This window comes from Herpailurus yagouaroundi, unplaced genomic scaffold, assembly GCF_014898765.1.
Source record: "Herpailurus yagouaroundi ecotype Mexico unplaced genomic scaffold, PumYag 77, whole genome shotgun sequence".
NCBI classification, from domain to species: domain Eukaryota; kingdom Metazoa; phylum Chordata; class Mammalia; order Carnivora; family Felidae; genus Herpailurus; species Herpailurus yagouaroundi.
In genome coordinates, this window is record NW_024412388.1 from 28,602,907 (window position 1) to 28,619,812 (window position 16,906).

Sequence of the window (16,906 nt, forward strand, 5' to 3'; positions counted from 1 at the left end):
GAGACAGAGAGAGACAGAGCATGAACGGGAGAGGGTCAGAGAGAGAGAGGGAGACACAGAATCTGAAACAGGCTCCAGGCTCTGAGCTGTCAGCACACAGCCCGACGCGGGGCTCGAACTCACGAGCCGTGAGATCATGACCTGAGCTGAAGTCGGACGCTTAACCGACTGAGCCACCCAGGCGCCCCCAAAGAGCTCCTTTCTGAAGCCTCTCGGACAGGTTGTCACAAAGACCTAGCACTTGCAGAAGGTCTGACCCGCAAGCCCCGCCTGCCTGCTGAAGGAGGCTGAGAGCGGCCCACCTGCCAAGGAGGGCTCATTGCCTTGTGCAGCAGGAGACAGAACTCACCTAGGGTTCCCCGGCCAACCCAGGAAACCATGAAATGTGGCCGGAGGCCCAGCTGAGCTCTCAGACGACCAGATGTGGTACCCATCGACGGAGGGCTCAGAAAACAGGCACATGGCTCTGGGGACGGTCCACTCACAGGTATCATGGCCTGGCCTCCAGTGCTCAGGCCTGGGGCAGAGGGAAGAGCCAGGCTTCTGAGAAGGACCCTGGACACTTGGTCCCGAACTAACCTGCCATCTGCCCGTCTCGCTGTCCCTTCTCACCTGGACTACTTCAACAGCTTCCTGATGGGCCCCCAGCTTCCACTTTCACCCCCATGTAGTCACACCACACAGCCACCAGGATGACTTTTCAAAGGTTGCTCCCTTTCTACAGTCCTCCATGTCTCCCCAGTGCCCTTGGGATGAAGTCCAGCCTCCTTACCTTGGCTCGAGGCCCACTACCCAGGCCTTATCTTGCCATACCCCCTCTCTCTGCTCTATTCACACTGGACTTCCTTGAGTTTCGTTTTGTTTTTGCTTTTTTAAATACAATTCTGCTGGTATTTGGCCACGTTTGACCTACAAACCTGGCAGTTTCTTCTGGTTTAACTTAACACAACTGTCTGCCCCTTGGGCGTCTGAACATGCTGCTCCCTCTACCTAGAACCCGCGCCTCCCTCCTCCCCAGCACCTTCACCTCACTGCCCCTTTCTTCTCCCCCGGGTGTCAGCCCAAATGTCACTTCTTCAGGGAAGCCCTTCCTGGTGTTCCCCCAGGCAGCCTGCGCTTCCCTTCTATAACACGCTTTGAACTTGTAGTGACTCCTTGATGTCTGTCCTGCCAGAATGCAAGCTCCGTAAGGGCCAGAAGCATATCTGTCTTGCTCCCCCTTGTAGTCCTAGCACCTGGCACAGGGCTGTATGTGCTCACAGTATGTGCTCACTAAAGGCTCATGGAGTAAAGAGGTGCTGGTTTGAATGAGCCAAAGCTCTACCCCAACCAGCTGTGTGACCTTGGACCCACCCATTCTCCTTTACACATCGGTTTCTACAACTGCACAAGAAGGTAATCGTACCTACCTCAGAGAGATGTGCCAATTACGTGACATCAGGAGTGCCCGTGTATTTGGAATTACACTGCTCAAAAATATCGACAGGTCCTTCCTGGGGCTGGCTGCAGCCACCACTCTGAACTCACGAGTTTGTGAGTTCGTGGAGTTTGTGTAACCAGGGTGGGCGCATTCCTTTCGGGGAGCTTAGAAAGCCTGGGGTTTTGTAGCATCACGGCTGGGGATGCCTGGAGTTTCACGGTGAAAGGAACCCGGAGTCCCCTGGCAACATCCTTGGCCAACGTGTTCTTGATTATCTCCCGTACCAGGAAGATCACTACTCCCGAGGTATCTTACTTAATCTTCAAATAGCACTGAATACGAGATGGCTGGCATTGAACCAAATTCTGCCTCCTTGGACCATCATCCCACTGGCTCCAATTCTCTCCGCTGGGACTTCTAAGGCCAGGTTTGCTCCCCCTTCTACACTACAGCCTTCAGAGATGAAGGGAATGACAGCCCTTACCTTCACATCTCCAAGCTCTGGATTTTGACCTTCATCTCAGCCTCCATACCTGTACCACGGGGCCAGCAAGTGCTGGACCTGACTCCTCTCCAGGTGGGGCTGACACCAAGCAGGAGAAAGCATTAGCATTTCTGCTCAAAGAGCGGGGCTGCGGGAGCCCCAGACCTTCCTTACTGCGGGCCTCAGAGCCAGACTCTGGGATCAAAGTCGCTCACAGAAAAAGCCACCTTCTGCCGGGTGAGTCAGGCTCAAAAGGCTGTCGGCCCTCTCCAGCCTCTGGGGGAGATTGATGCCTGCGTGGACGGATCGCTCCAATGTATTAGGTAGATAAAGAAATTGATTATTCCATAAATCATTGTCTCCAGGGAAAAAAAATCCCAATTTTTTAAAAAAGAAAATCTTATAAATCTGCCTGAGCCCATGTGAGGGACAGTGTAGCCATTTCAGCTTAATTGTTTGAGAGTTTCTTTGCTACAGCCCTAGAAAAGGAAGTCCCCGAAGCTACTGTTTCCCAATCTAGATGTTCCTTCCCAAACTCCACAAATGGCCATGTCATGTCACGGACAAGATGGATTTACACTGCAGCAGGAAGAAGGTGAGTCAGCCAGAGAGAAAAACTTCCACCAAAGGAGACAGACTCACTTCTTCAGAGACAAAAATCAGATACTAGTCCCTACCCCTACCTTTCCTCCTTACTTACACTTACTCACCTGCCCCATCTAGAAAACGTTAAGGTTCCATTCTGACAAGAGACAGACAACTGGCCAAAATGAACCCTGACGGGGGCCCGAGGATAGGGTGTGACAGCTCGGGAGGAGGGGGCTCTCAGAACAGTGGAAGGAGTGATATGGTTTAGCAGCAAGGCAAGTAGAACAGAGGAGTAAAGGGTGAAAGGGAACAGACATGGCTTCCCAGCTGGCTCTGCTGTGTGATTTTTAGCTTGTTTCTTCTCCTCTCTGAGCCTCAGTGCCCCTCCCCAGCACCCAGGAGAATGAGAAAGATCCAAGTGTGGGGCTCTGGTCCAAACTGCACGTATCTGATTGTTCAAGGAACCATGGCTATCACTGAAGGTCACCTACATGGACCTAGCAGGAGGCCACTGAGTTACCACCAGGTCCAGGGAGGCTGCTTCACGCCCCCAGGCCCTCCACAAGTCCCTTCCCTGTGCACTCTGCAGTACACAGAGTGGACGCGCCACCCATGTTTGGTGAATCAGTGAGTCAGCCCAGAGTCCATGTGAAAACGACAGGAAATAAACACTAAATTACAAACAGCATAAAAATAGCCACATTTCCAAAGCAGATTTTTCTGATTCTCTGAACCCAAGCAGGAGCAGCAAAGAAACCAATCCTTTCTTCCTGAGATGTCTCAAGCCAGGGCTCCTGAAGAGCCCTGCTTTGTTGGTATCAGAGCGCACTTCCCCTCTGCCCATTCCAGATCCTTCTGCTGTATGACTGAAAGGTGCCATCTTGTCTCCTACATCCTTGGAGCCTATTTACTTAAATGTCGCTCCGTGTTCAGAGGCACGTGTCAGTTCCTCGGAGTCTATCATCCAAATACTCTTAGGTTCCTAGGCTCTTTGGCTTCTAGACCAGGTGTTCCGGCCAACCCAGAGTGTCTCGGTAATGGACACAAGCTACCCCTCTCTCAGAGGTATGCTGAGGCCACTCGGAGTGACTTTCTATCTAGGAGAGACCTTTGTCAATACCCAGGACAATCACAAGGCTTCCCAGACACATCCAGGTGGTACAGCACCTGGTACTGCTGGGGTTCTTTGGGGAAAACCACAAAGCCCTGGCACATTCCATTCCCATCACCTGAACGAAGAGTCGTTCTATTTACTAGCAGGAAATACGGCTCCATTATAGGTATGCAGGATTCCACAACTCAGGAAATAATAACACACAAAATACTTTTAAGAAATCACATTTAGCAGGATAAAAATACATAACACAAGCCTACTTACCAAATGCAATGTGAAAGATGATGTTGACAAGCTGAGCAAAGATGCTTGGTATCGGGTGTGATATTTGACAATAGAAATGTTCACTCGTTTTGTCATCTGCTACTGCTCCCTAGCAGACAAGCTGTACAAGGCACCAAAGGCTTAGAAACAATTTATGTGGGGGGGGGGGGGGGAATGAGCAAATTCTATCTGTTGCCTTCATTTTTTTTTACTGTGAATTGCTTGATTTGAACGACCACAAACGATAGTTCTCACTAGCCTACGTGTGCCTGCTAAACACCTCAGTCCAGTTTACGAACACCAGAATCCTAGAGGAATAGCATTCTGAAAAAGAATGCCTGTTTAGCAAGACCTTGCAATAACCACATCACCCCTGCCAGAGGAGTCAGCGGGCAGATGGCGCCCACTCACTACCCCAGCGCCTGACTGCTCTCCGTGGTGCTGAACACAGAGGTTAGGGGTGAACCTTAATCTCCCCGGCCTCGTGGGAACTTCATAGGGTGGATCCGTTATCTACAAGCCTTTCTAAACACACACGAATCTGGTTTGTACTTCTCCCTCAATGTGGAAAAATGTTTTATCGGTCTGTTTTTCAGTATTACAAAAATTTAGTCTCTATTTCACGACTGAAAATGTAAAGCTTCAAGTGTATGAGTGTGTGTGCGTGTGTGTGTGTGTGTGTGTGTGTGTGTGTGTGTGTGAGAGAGAGAGAGAGAGAGAGAGAGAGAGAGAGAGAGACTGAGTTTTCTTAATATAATGGAGGTCAGAGACTCATGTTTTCATCTGATTTTCCCATGGCTTCCCAAGGGATGTGGCACAAATCATGTCCCCCATTTGGTCCTCAGTATCCTAATCTGTGATAGGAAGAGAATAGGGACAGGTACTGTACTCCTGTAGTTCCAACACTTGGGGGACCCCCAGTTGTGTTCCGGTTCTTCCATGGACTCAGAGATAGTCCAACAAGGTGACCTTGCCTGGCCGTCTTCAGCACTGAAAGATTTCCTGGAGCCACAGGAGGACACAAGGCTCAGGTTCTCTTGCAACAAGCCAGGGATTCAACCTCTCTGCTCAGCTCTCCCCTAGCCCTCAACCCCCAGGGACCAGCCATAATTCAGCTAAACCTGAGAGTTCACCCATATTTTATTTACTGATTCAATGTTACGAGACAAGTAAAATAGACGGCTGTCACCTCTATTAAACTGGGCAGGAAAAATGGCCATGTAGGCAACAGGCTCTTTCTGCCCATAATGTGTCATCTGTTTCCTTGGGGAGGGAAGCAAGGAAGGGAGGGCATGGCCTCAGGGCAGAGCCCGGTTCTGTCATGCTCAAGAGGGGAAGCCCAGGGCCTCACTGCAAACCTGCCCTGGCCTCACTCTCAGCTACACAAATACAGCAGACCAATCAGCACAGTCAGGAGTTGGGACCGTCACTTCAACACTTAAGTCTTCAGTTTCCCACTGATCCATTTAACAGGCTTGGGGTAAAGAATGGCTGTTGAGCCACAACCTGGGAAGCCTGTGCTAGAGAAGCAAACCTCCAACTGGTCATTTCTTAAAATAACACAAACACATAGAAATATACACATGCACACTCTCAAGAACCCAGTGCAGATGATGCACTCAACCCCAGGGCTAAATGCCCCAGGCTGACTGTCCATATAGCCTGAACACCTCTGCTTTACACAAAGCTGGCATGTAGACCTGTTGTCTAGACATCCTTGCAGGAGTAAGTGATGTGGTGACGACGGCAAACAGAGAGGCCTGACCTATAATTGGCCACAGTGTAAGCGGCAAAACATCCCTGTCTAGCAGCTGTCCTAAGTGGCCAGCCTATTAAGGATGAGTAGCAGAAGTTCTCTTGCTGGGTTCAACAACCCAAGGGAGCAGCAGGGATGCTTAGGGGCAAGTGGGAAGGAGAAACAGGTGAGGTCAGGAAGACAGGAGGACCACGAGCCCTTCTACAGTTTCTTCTGGAAACAGACACCTTGTGTCTCTCACGAGGAGAATCATCACAGTATGAACCAAACAATGGATATGAAGACCAATCTAGTCCCGGGAACGAAGGACCCACTCCCCTGAATATTCCAGTTCTGCCCAAGCTACTACACGGAAAAAGTCTTGGTATAGAAGGTGTTGAATTCATGTGTCAGAACACCGCAGACATCATGAGAACTTTGACTTTGTAGAAGGCTCTAACAATGCCTTTCATGAAATCTTGTTGACCAGATGGAAAAAATGTTGAGCTGAGTAACAGGGCAGGAGTGTGGACTTCTACTCAAATGACTGTATTCATCAATGCATTCATTTATTCAACAGTTATTAATCACCTACTATGTGCCATCCACTGTGCTAGGCGCACCAGATGAAGTGGTGAATAAGTCATCGGGGTCCCTGCTTATATAATAAGTGCTACGATAAGGGAAATACAGGGTGCTGTGGGGGCCCAAAGAAGTGGGCAGACATGAAGAAAAGCTTCCTGGAGGAAAAGACACGTTTGCTGAAACCTGAAGGATGACTAGAAGTTGTCTGCAAAGAATAACAAGAGTGGAGGCCCCAGGGTGTGAGGGAAGGCACGGTGCCTCCTGCGGACTTGAGTGTTCAGTATAGTGGAGCGCAGAGTGTGTATGAGGCAAGGAGGGATACAGTATAGGTCTGCCAACCGGGGCATGTCCTAAAGGGCCCGAAAGTATAAGGAAGCTAGTGGGGTTTTGAAGTGGGTTAAAGTATAGGATCGTGGATCCATGATTACTGAATTAAGCCAACAGACTCTGACGTTGGTCATTTCCTGCCTAATGCGTCAATGGCAGAAATAGCTGAAGGGAGGGAAGGCGGGCTCATCTCAGGCTCAGATGGCACGGAGTAAGGCAAACAATGGAAGAGGAGCCGCAAAAGCTACACTGTCCAGAGCAGCAATTCCCAGCCCCCACCGTAGTGTAGGCCAATAACCACTTAACCTGTCCACCACAGACCCCCCAGAGGGAGGCCAGGTGAAATCCATGCCTACTTCCTGAGGATGTTGAACCAGAAGCAGGCGCTGGTGGTCCAGGAACAACGAGCAAGAATAACTGCCTGAAGGTTCCATGGTGGGATTTACTGAGGATAAATGACAGGTCCTGCCTTTAGGCTCAAAAGATCACTGCCAAAGGGAAGATGAGAGAAGTTATAGATCAGCAGCGATGCCTGTGAAAAAGACCAGGGGATCTCAAGAGACCGCCAGCTCAGTCTAACTCGGCAAAGTGAAGTAGCTGCTGAGAAGGCTGAACTGGCCTGGGCTGTACAAGGAGACACCGAAGCTGAGGTCCGAGGAAGCCAGGCACTCACTGGGTGTAACACACAAGCAGCACTGGGGTTAGCTTAGCTCTCAACGCCTGGTGGGAAGAACTGAGCATCTCTAATTGGGAGAAATGCCTTTACATTTCCGTAGGGTTGCATGGGAGCATAGGGAGCAGACCAGAACCAGAACCAGTGAGCATGGCTATTGTACCATAAGAATAATGGACACCATTTGTTGAGTGCTTCCCATGGCTGTGGTCTACACACTTCATATGCATTAATTCATTTAATCCTTATAACAACCCTGTGAGGCAGATATCATCATCATCATCATCATCATCATCATCATCGTTATTATTATTAGATAAATTTGCCCAAGATCACACAGGTGGGAAGTTGATGGAGGCAGGCCTCAAACTCGGGCCAGCAGAAGATTCCAGAACCTGTGAACTTATCCACATGCTAGATTGTAAAAGTGCATTGAAAGCTGCTCTTCTGCCAGGCATACTAATTCTCACAATGAGCCCACGCGGCCAAATCTATTATTATCCCCATTTTGCAGGTGAGGAAATCGAAGGCTAAGTGACTTATCCCAAGTGCCAGAGCCTGGACGGGGGAACACGTTTAAGTTCAGACAGATGGATCTCAGAACCTATACTCCCAACATCCAAGTTCTATCGCCTTCCCTGGGACTGCAGGGAGACAAGTTTTGGGGGGGGCGGGTATTTGCAACAAAGATTGGAGTCAGCCGAAACATTCGCAGTAAAGAACAAAAGAGGGTCAAAAGTAGTAAGCTTCCTATCTCGGGTGATGTTCAATCAGAGACCAGATATCCACCTATAAGGGGGGTTAGGGGAAGGTCCCTCCAGTGACTGAGACCAGTGGTCCTCAAAGGGTAATGCCCAGACGAGCAGCATCAGCATTATCTGGGGACCTGTCAAAAGTGTAAAATCCCAGGTCTCACCCCAGACCTACCAAACGAGAAACTCTGCGGGTGCCCAGCAATCTGTAGTTTAATGAGCATTCCAGGTGATTTTGGTGCAAGGCTCCGGTTGAGAACCAGAGGCCTAAGAATGACCCCTGGGGTCCTTTTCAGCCTAGATTCTGTGATTCTCCACCACAGATAGGAAATGTGATGCGTGGAGCCCTGGGAAGTCCTTGGCTCCCTGCTCCTGCTTTTCCGCCCAATTGGGCAGGCTTTTTGGAATAGCATATTTCAGTTCTGCAAAGCAGATGCAGGAAGGCTTTGCAGAAGTCTCCCTCGTTCCCATATTTAAAGAGCTCATCCCTGCAGTTGTTCTGAGAACTCTATAAACCCCCTTCCATCGGCAGCCTGTCTGCATCAGTCCCTTTAATAGCGCAAGGCTTAATTGTCTCCTATGGATCGGAACCCTCTTCACACAAACTGGAATCTTAGCTCCTTCTCGCTCCCTTTTTTCCCCTGCCTTCCTTAACCACCATTCAGCATGGCACCAAAGGATTTGGAGTCGAAGCTGCCACTCCCCCCGGATCTCACTCCATCTCATTATCTCCGATCTGTATGATCACCATGGGGACTCTCTCCTCCCCAGCTCTTGCCGTGGCCTCATTACTTGATGTCTCCCAGCAGAGCCAGCGGTCTCTATCCCCTGGGGCCCAGCCTCTAGCCGCAGACCCTCTCGGGGCCATACTAGCCTGCCCAAGAAGCAAGACTGAACTCTACATCCAAGAAGGACTGACAAGGATTCTCCGGATCAGTCCCTAAAGAGCATCCCACAACCAGGGTCTCCTCGGTCCTGAATACATGCAAAATGCATTTCAGCTAAAACACTGCACCTGGGAGGAAGAACCAGCACCCCATGGGCTGCAGGTATGTGATAAATAGCAGGCCAGGAGGAGTCTGGGAGCTGACACACAGAAGCATCCCAAAGGGCACCTCTCTCTCCCCCTAGTGTGGTGGATAATTGTCACAGGCAGCCGGACCCTACCATTTCCACTACGGGGCATGTGGGTGTGTGGGCACTGGGTAAATAAATGCCAGGTATTGAGCGGCACGGAGTACTGGGCACCAGGGTTGGCACAGGGTACGTAGGAAGCAGACAGCCTCAGAGCTCACAGTCTGATGGCAGGAACATGGCCTCCAACCTTGGAGAATCCTTTCTCTCCCAGCATTTATTAAACATCAAGCACTGAGCAAAGAGCTTCATACACTTTATCATCTTTAATCCCCGCACTGACTCTGTGAAGACGATACTCTAAGGTTCGGCCACAGGAAATTTTTGCAGGTCAAAAACATCTGAATGTAGTCTCACTTAATCCTAATACTTCTATCTTAAGATGAGAGAACGGAGACCCAGGGGTAAAGTGACGCGTCCAAGGGCACGCGGCGCAGACATGTGAGACGCACGGTCTAACTCAGGTCCACCACAGTTCATCAAACCCAAGCCATGCCATTACGTGTTGAGGTGCCAAAAAAGAAAACATCCTGTAGGCAACCCCAGCTACGACACGTGAGACACGTACTGACTTCAGAGAAGGGAGAAGAGAGAGGAGGAAAGTCCATCCTAGAATCAATGAAATATATTATTTGGTTCCCCCGCAAAAATTCATTCTGCCTCTTGGTAATGATGCGGGGGAGCTGGCCTTACACACTCTGGAGCAGCTTCTGGCCTAACGGGGGAGGCAGGACACGCACGCACTAGAGAAAGCCCTAGACAAACCCACAAAGCATAACTACAGCCAAGGCCAACCAGCATTAGTAAACAAGGCACAGAGGTCCAAGGAAACAAGGAGGGGGACATGGGAAAGTGAGCTTTGGGGAGAGGGGAGGGCCAGGTTTGGAGTAAAAGGCAGTGGGACCCTGGACATAACTCCAAAGGAAATAAAATGAGGCAAGGCGGGGCGGAGTGCTCTGTGCTGCCTATAAAAGGTGGCCGACGGGGAACGAAAGCCAAATCAGAATGGCCTGTGGTCCTCGAGCCCAACCCCTTGGCCCTCGACCCAGTGTCCCCACTCCCAATCACACTCAGGTAGGATTTTGTCTCTGGGGCACAAAGAGAAGCAGAAGAAAACTGACTCCATGAGCAAACACAGGTACTGGTCCAGGCCAATGAGGCACTTAGGGGCACAACATTTAAGGAAGCGCCCGCTCTCGTGGTCAGTCGTGCGAATGCAGGGTCACCACTAGAGAGCCTGCTTCAACTCTGCTCCCTAGCTGCCTCGCTCACCTCACCCCGGTGCTGGCCCTGTGCTGGTGTCAGACGCCCCAAACCACAACAAGAAGAAATGCTGATCTTTGGACAGCATTTAAGCTTTTCTGGAAAGATGTCGTACCTGTTCGGCTCTGTGAGGCAGACAGTATCGCCCCCATTTTTACAGAAGGGGAAACTGAGGTCCTGGAAAATACCATGAGCCCTCTGATTGTGCTTATCCCAAATCTGTCACCTCTTTAGGGGCTCTCAGCATGCAGTTTCCGCCCACTTCCAAAACAGTTCCGTCCCTGGAAGCCACCATTATTCCAGCCTCCTGGGTCCCCCAGAAGAAGGAACATGAGGGACAAGGAGAGTAAATTTGATTTTGCCTTTGCTCTTCCAGAGGTGGCATGGGGAAGGGTGGACTGAGCAGCTCCTGCACCGACGTCCCCACACCCTACCACAGTGTCTTTTGAGACAGCAATAAAGATTCCAGGGCCCAGCATCAGTGGCCTCGGATTGTCCACCTGTCTCAGTGACTGGCAAGGCAGGCTCTATTCGGAAGGGCAGAATGTGACTCTTGCTTAAAAATAAAATGACCATAAAACCTATTAGCCTGGAAAGGATGTCGGAAGGGAGAGGGGATGGGGTTGGGGAGGGGAAAGGGAGGTGAGGGGAAAAAGAAGAACAGAGAACAATTCGCGACCACCTTCTCTGGCCAGGTCACTGGCTGATGAGGACAGAGGCGAAGACGAGGCACAGACATGGAGCCCTTCCCTCATGGCTCTGACGATGTCTTTGAGGACAGCTCGGTGGCTTCCAGGGGGACACGTAGGCTGGAGTCCCCGGAGCAGAAGGATTCCTATGGGTGGACCAGCCATATCCAAGGGAGAGTTCATCCTTTATTTCAGGCTCCCAGGGAAGCACTGGGCAGAGTCCAGAAGCCCGGACAAAGTGAGATGTAGTCAGTGTGTCTATTGGTGGGAGGGTGGGAAAGACCATCCATCCTTTCCCGTCCAGGAAGCGGATCTGCCACACAGCTCATCAACAAGGGCTATCTGCTTCTGAAAACTGGCACTGGCAGGGTTAAATGTCATAGAACCTACAGAGCCACCTCCAACACAGGGCCAAACACAGCCCGGCCCTGTGAGGACACACTCAGCGCCCAGAGCCGTGGGGGTGGGGGTGCTCCATTCAGCACCTGTGCAAACTGGTGGTGCTTCCTCGTCCTCCGCCCTCACGGACCGTCAAACACGCAGGACCCCTGCAGTCAGGCCGACAGGAGTTCTTCTCCGTCTACCACTCACTGCCCGTGTGAGCTTGTGCAAGTGACTTTGCCAAGCTTCGTTTCCTCAACTGCAAAATGGAAATGATGCCCGCACGGCGGTGAAGGTTAAATAAGATGGGGGGGAGGGAAATGCAGCGGCATTTACTGAGCACTTACTATGCGCCCGCGTTACTAGTCAGCGTGTGAAACACCGCGGTGCCTGGCACCTAGTAAGCGCTTCTTAAGCGGGGGTCATGGTTATTGTCGCATTGCTGTGCATTATTTTGATGTCACTCCCGACCCAGGTGGGGTCCCAGGCAGGAGACACAGGGATACCTCGACACGGGCACACTGCCCCCTGGTGCTGCTGTCGGGGAATGGGCACAGCCCCGTCTGCACTAGGCCCTGGGCCCATCGATCCATCCAAAGCTCCAGCCCCATCACACCAGCCTCGGGAGGACCAGCCTTGTCCCCGGAACTTCGGTCCTCTCTGCTGTTGCCCAGCCAAATGGAGCACTGGCTCTCGCCTCTCTGCGTTCCCTCTGGAGGGTCCACGGCTTGGGCTGAAGCCACAGGAGGCAGGGGCAGCAGTCTCTCGCAGAATGGAGGAGGCTTGGCCTCAGCAGATCAGAAACAAACCCAGCTGCCGAGTACCACCAAGTCTCCTCTGACAAGCACACCCCAAGCAGCCTCTGCCACCTTCCCTGTACATGGCCTCGTGCCTCCCCCAAGAGGAGGGAGCGCTGTGATGTCCACAGAGGAATCTGTGCTTCCTGCCCCCTTGCATCCCCCCACCGCGAGGGGGTTGTTTCCTAGAGCAGGGACAGAGAGTGCCTGCCGGAACAGGAGGACTCAGGGAGGCTCCCAGGCCCCAGAAAGGACCCTAAAAGCAGCCAAGCAACCTTGCATTCCTGAAAGAGTGGGGGGGATAAAGGGCCGCCCCTCAAAGCCCTTTCAAAATAGCACATCAGGCTGGACTGGCTGTCAGGCCAGCAACAGGGGAATGCAAATGACCTTGGAGGAGCCTAGTCAGGACACAGTGCCTGGCTCACCCTGCATAAGCCACCTCTAAAACCCCCAGCTCATCCTGATGTCAAAAGACTGTTTAGCGCAGTGCGAGGCAGGCATCACGAAGAAATTAAACTCCAGCTTTGAGGAAGAGGGAAGCCCGGGCTGACAGGAGCGGCTGGGCTGGAAAGTGGAGGCAGAAATTGCTCAAGTCAATGCCTTCCAAGGCCCCTCGGGCCACTCCCAGGTCTTGTCTGAAGCTATTTACTTCCAGGGGGGAAAGCCCTATTGATCTTCATTCAGCTCCTGTCTGCTCCTACAAGGCGGCAATGTTTCAGCGCATCACCAGTCACTGTAAGAAATTCCTCATTGTTTTACACACGGCTCCCAAACTCAGGAGACGAATGGTCAGGACCGTTTGGGTGAACTGATCGGAGACAATGAAGACGGGGCTGGTTGGGGAACTCTGGGGGAGGGGGATCTCGTTCCCCAGGGAGAGACCGCTGTGACTGCCCGCTGGCCACCCCCGCCCGCCCCCGGCCCAGGTTCTGGGTCTTGAGGCTCATCTGTTCTGCTGTCTGTAGATGCTCAGAGAGTCCAGAGCTGAGCCAGTCCTTCCCCCTCTACCCCACCCCCATCCCCAACACATACACCTGCTTTATGTCTCTGCAGTCATTTGGCTCCCAACCTCCCCCTGGCTGGCTAGAGATCATCACCATCCACCAGGGCTCCCCAGCTGCTGCCACCACTGTCTGGATCCCTTTTCAAGTTCCAAGCTGGCCCTCGATCCTACCATATGCATGTAATACGAGGGAGCCTCGTGTAACCATGAAACCTACAGTGGCACGGACAGTCCCCACCGTCTGCACTAAAAGGAACTTTGAAGCCACAGAATATCCCAAACCATCACAGCCAATCCAACGGTGGTTTACAGATGGGGAAACAGAGGCTCAAGGTTGGGGGGACCGGTGTGATTTGACCACAATGGCTCAATAAATGGGCAGAAGAGAGAGCAGAAAACCCAGGCCTCCTAGCTCCCAGCTTAGGGCCCCTCCACTTCAGCTTCTAGGTCATATAACCAGGAAATCCAGGTTCCCACAAAAGGTCACTCAAGCCCATCTGGCTGAGATGATCCATGCATTAAACTGCTTCCCATGAGTTAAGACCAGAATCCATCCCAACAATAATAACGATGATAAGAGTAATAATAAAATGCCGAACAATATGCCTTGAAAACCTTCAATGAGCAACACTTGATAATCACACGCAGATACATCTTTCACATATTCATATAAAATAATCAATGATCATTTTTTCCCGCAGACTACAATCCAATTACTCTCTCTCCCTCGCTCTCTCCCTCGCTCTCCTTTGTTACTTGCAAACCATCCAAGCAATCAATGCCTTGACCTCTCCCTCTGATAGACACAATTACAAAAAGACAGAGCAATGCAATTCATCTATTCAAGACGGATTGTTTGAACACTCTGTCACACCGCTGAGCTATCCATCTCCTTGTCTAAGAGGAAATTTCAGCCCCCAAAAAAGGCACAAAGAGAGGGGGCGGGTACACTGCTCCCAGCCCAGAGAGCCCCTCACACACCTGCAGGAAAACCCTCTCCCAAGCTGGTGTTTGAGGATGCCTGCCTGCTGGAGAATTCGGCTCCAGGAACAGCCAGCTCAGGCACGAATCTCGGGAACCACAAAGCACCCAGCATACTCCCGAACCCCATTTCCAGGACCTCAATTCCTGCAGCCTCAGGCAGAAAACCCTGGAATCCCACGGGTGGATCAGAAGAGGGAGATGGTGGGGGACCCAGCCAAGGCAGTGTGTTTAGGTTCTGCATAAGTGTGTGTGTGTGTGTGTGTGTGTGCGCACGCACGCGCGCGCGTGTGTGTGTGTGTGCGCTCCCGCGCGCATGGGCCCGCCCATGTCCACTGTGCTTCCCTGGCCCCAGCTAAGGCTCCAGCCCGGACTCCCAAGGATGGGAGTTCAGCTCCCTAGGAAGCTCCAGAGAAGCCCAGAGGCCTCGGAGCCTTCCCATCTTCCATCTAAGCTGGCACAGCTCCGGTGGTCACGTTTGGCATCCACACAGCACCCCAGTCCTCGGGCTGGGAATCAAATGGGGCAGGGCTCTCTGATATAAATGGCTTGGGCCGACATGCTAATTAATCCTGGGGCTTAATACGAAGAAGATTAGAAGAGAGGAGGGCTTTGCCATCCTTAATTGCATTATTACAACATGAACCCAAGAAAGGGCAGGCAGGCTGGGGCTTCCCCTCAGAGCAGTGAAGAGCCCCCAGTGAAGTCAATTTCACAATAAGAGGGGGCAGCTAAGGACACACCATCCTGCCCCTCCTTAGCTCATCCTTCTGGGGCTGTCCTCACCTTCTCCTGACTTCCTGGGGCCCCCAAAACCTCCACCCCTGAAGCTAGGCTGGGAGCATACCCAGCTCCCCGCGTGCAGAGGAAAGGAAACTGCAACGCGTGGGACGCGCACAGAGCACCTTTTGGGGCCCCTCTCCTTTCTCTCAAGGGCACTCTTCCACGTAGGCCCCCAAAAAGCAGGGAAGGAAGGAGGGAATGAAAGAAGTGCTGGCCCAGTACTAAGGTTGTGCCTGCCCCTGGAATGCTAACCAAACAGGGAGCTGGGGCAGGCAAAAAAGCAGATACAAAACGTTGCTTGGCTTGCCAAGAGCAGCCTGGGCTGCAAAGGGTTAAGCCTGACCGTGAGGGATGTCCCTAGAGTCCCGTGCCTGGACTCCTCTGCCTCCTGTGCCTCTTCTGCCTCGGGGTGTGAGTCTGCCAGGGTCCCGGGCATGGACTCAAAGACCCCAGCGTGGGCAGCGCTGAGCACCGCGCACTACCCCCACCCGGATACTGAGTTCCAGAGGTTGTGGTATCCAGGAGCGAACCACGAAGACGTACCCCTCAACCCCCCGATTCCTGACCACCTCCTAGGAAAACCTCAAGAACGGAAACCAAGCCCGACCTCGGTTCCCTGCATCCCCTGAAGCCTCTAGCAGTCCTCTCCTGGAGAAGAGCCACAAGGGGGGAAGGTGGCCCTGGCTCAGCAGAGCTCTGCCCGCCCTGTGCCAGATGCTGGTGGTGGCGCCTCGCGAACCCAGGAGGCCCAAGTCTCCGGCCTGGCGGCAGGCTCCCGCGTGGCCAGGCCGGGCCCAGCCCTGGCGGGCGCGGGCCTGGGCCCCCGCAGGGTCTCCCGCACTGCCCAGAGCGCTGCCTACAGGGTGCCTGGGGCGGCCACAACAAAGTTAAAGCCCGGAGTAGGAGTCTCCGGCGAGAAGAGAGCGGAGACGCGGCAGCCCCGGAAAGCCGCGCGCAACCCCGCCAGCCGCCGCCAGCTGCGGAGGGATTTCGGCTAACTTTATAAACCGCTCGCATCCCTCCCGCCACATTCCCGGCCGCGGCGGGCAGCGTCCGTGGCTTCCTTCACCCCCACCCTTCCCCCCCAGCCGCGAGGGAACGCAAGAGCGACCGGCCGGGGCTGCCCCTCCCCTCCCCCAAGCCACCGGGCTGGATGGGGCACCCCCGAGGCCGAGGGCGGCCGCCGGGAGGAGAGACCCGCCGCCCACCCCTCCTCCGTCCTGCGAAGCCGTCCCTCGCGTCCCCGCCGCGGCCGCTGGAGCTGTTCCCCAGGTGGGGGCGGGGGCCTGCCGGGAGCGAGGAGGAAAGAGAAGTTGGCGCCTTCCCCCAGGGTTCCCGCTCCGCGGAGAAGCCCGCTCCCAGAACTCGGTCTGTGGCCGGTCGTGACGGCAGTGGCCGGGAAATGAGCCCTCCACTCGGGTTGGGGCTGGAACGCTTCGCTCCTCTCCGCCAGGTCTGGCCTCTCACGAGCGCTCCAAGGGCCCCTCGCCCGCCGCGGCCCGGCTGTCTCCTCCCCACTAAGTAGGGCCCGTGACCCCAGGCTTTGGAACTTTGCCCTGACCGGGCCGAGCTCCCGGTGGTCACCCGGCCCCGGCGGCCCGGAGAGATCGGGAAAAATCTCTTGGGATCGCGTTCGTTGGCTCCCCATTGCCGCCCCCGCCCGGGCGCACAGAGACCCCGGCTCCAGGGAGCCCTTACCGATCCGGATGACGTGGGGCATCCCGCGCGAGTCCGGGATCCAGAAGGCGCACACGAGGAGCCCGGCCCAGTATTCCCAAACCAGACTCCGGAGGCGCCGCCAGGGAGCGGTCATCGTTGGGCGCCGCCGAGCGTGCCCGGGGCGCGGCCGTGGCGGGCTCCCTGGGGCGGCAGCTCTAGGCGCGGGCGCGCAGCAGCCCCCGAGGCGCCGCCTGGCCCAGCTGCTCTGACCCAT

At 53.6% G+C, this 16,906-nt stretch overlaps 1 protein-coding gene across 4 annotated transcripts in view; it reads right to left on the bottom strand.

Annotated features, from left to right (window-relative positions):
• GRIK3 (glutamate ionotropic receptor kainate type subunit 3) overlaps positions 1–16,852 on the bottom strand; it is a 228,544-nt gene extending 211,692 nt beyond the window's left edge. Inside the window, exon 1 of one of the 4 annotated variants that reach the window (XM_040469503.1) lies at positions 16,672–16,786. In XM_040469503.1, the coding sequence (XP_040325437.1) occupies positions 16,672–16,786 (115 nt within the window). Of the gene's footprint in view, positions 1–16,671 lie in introns of all 4 variants that reach the window. The other 3 variants (XM_040469514.1, XM_040469511.1, XM_040469521.1) reach the window with 3 other exon arrangements.
• Between the last annotated feature and the right edge of the window lie 54 nt (positions 16,853–16,906).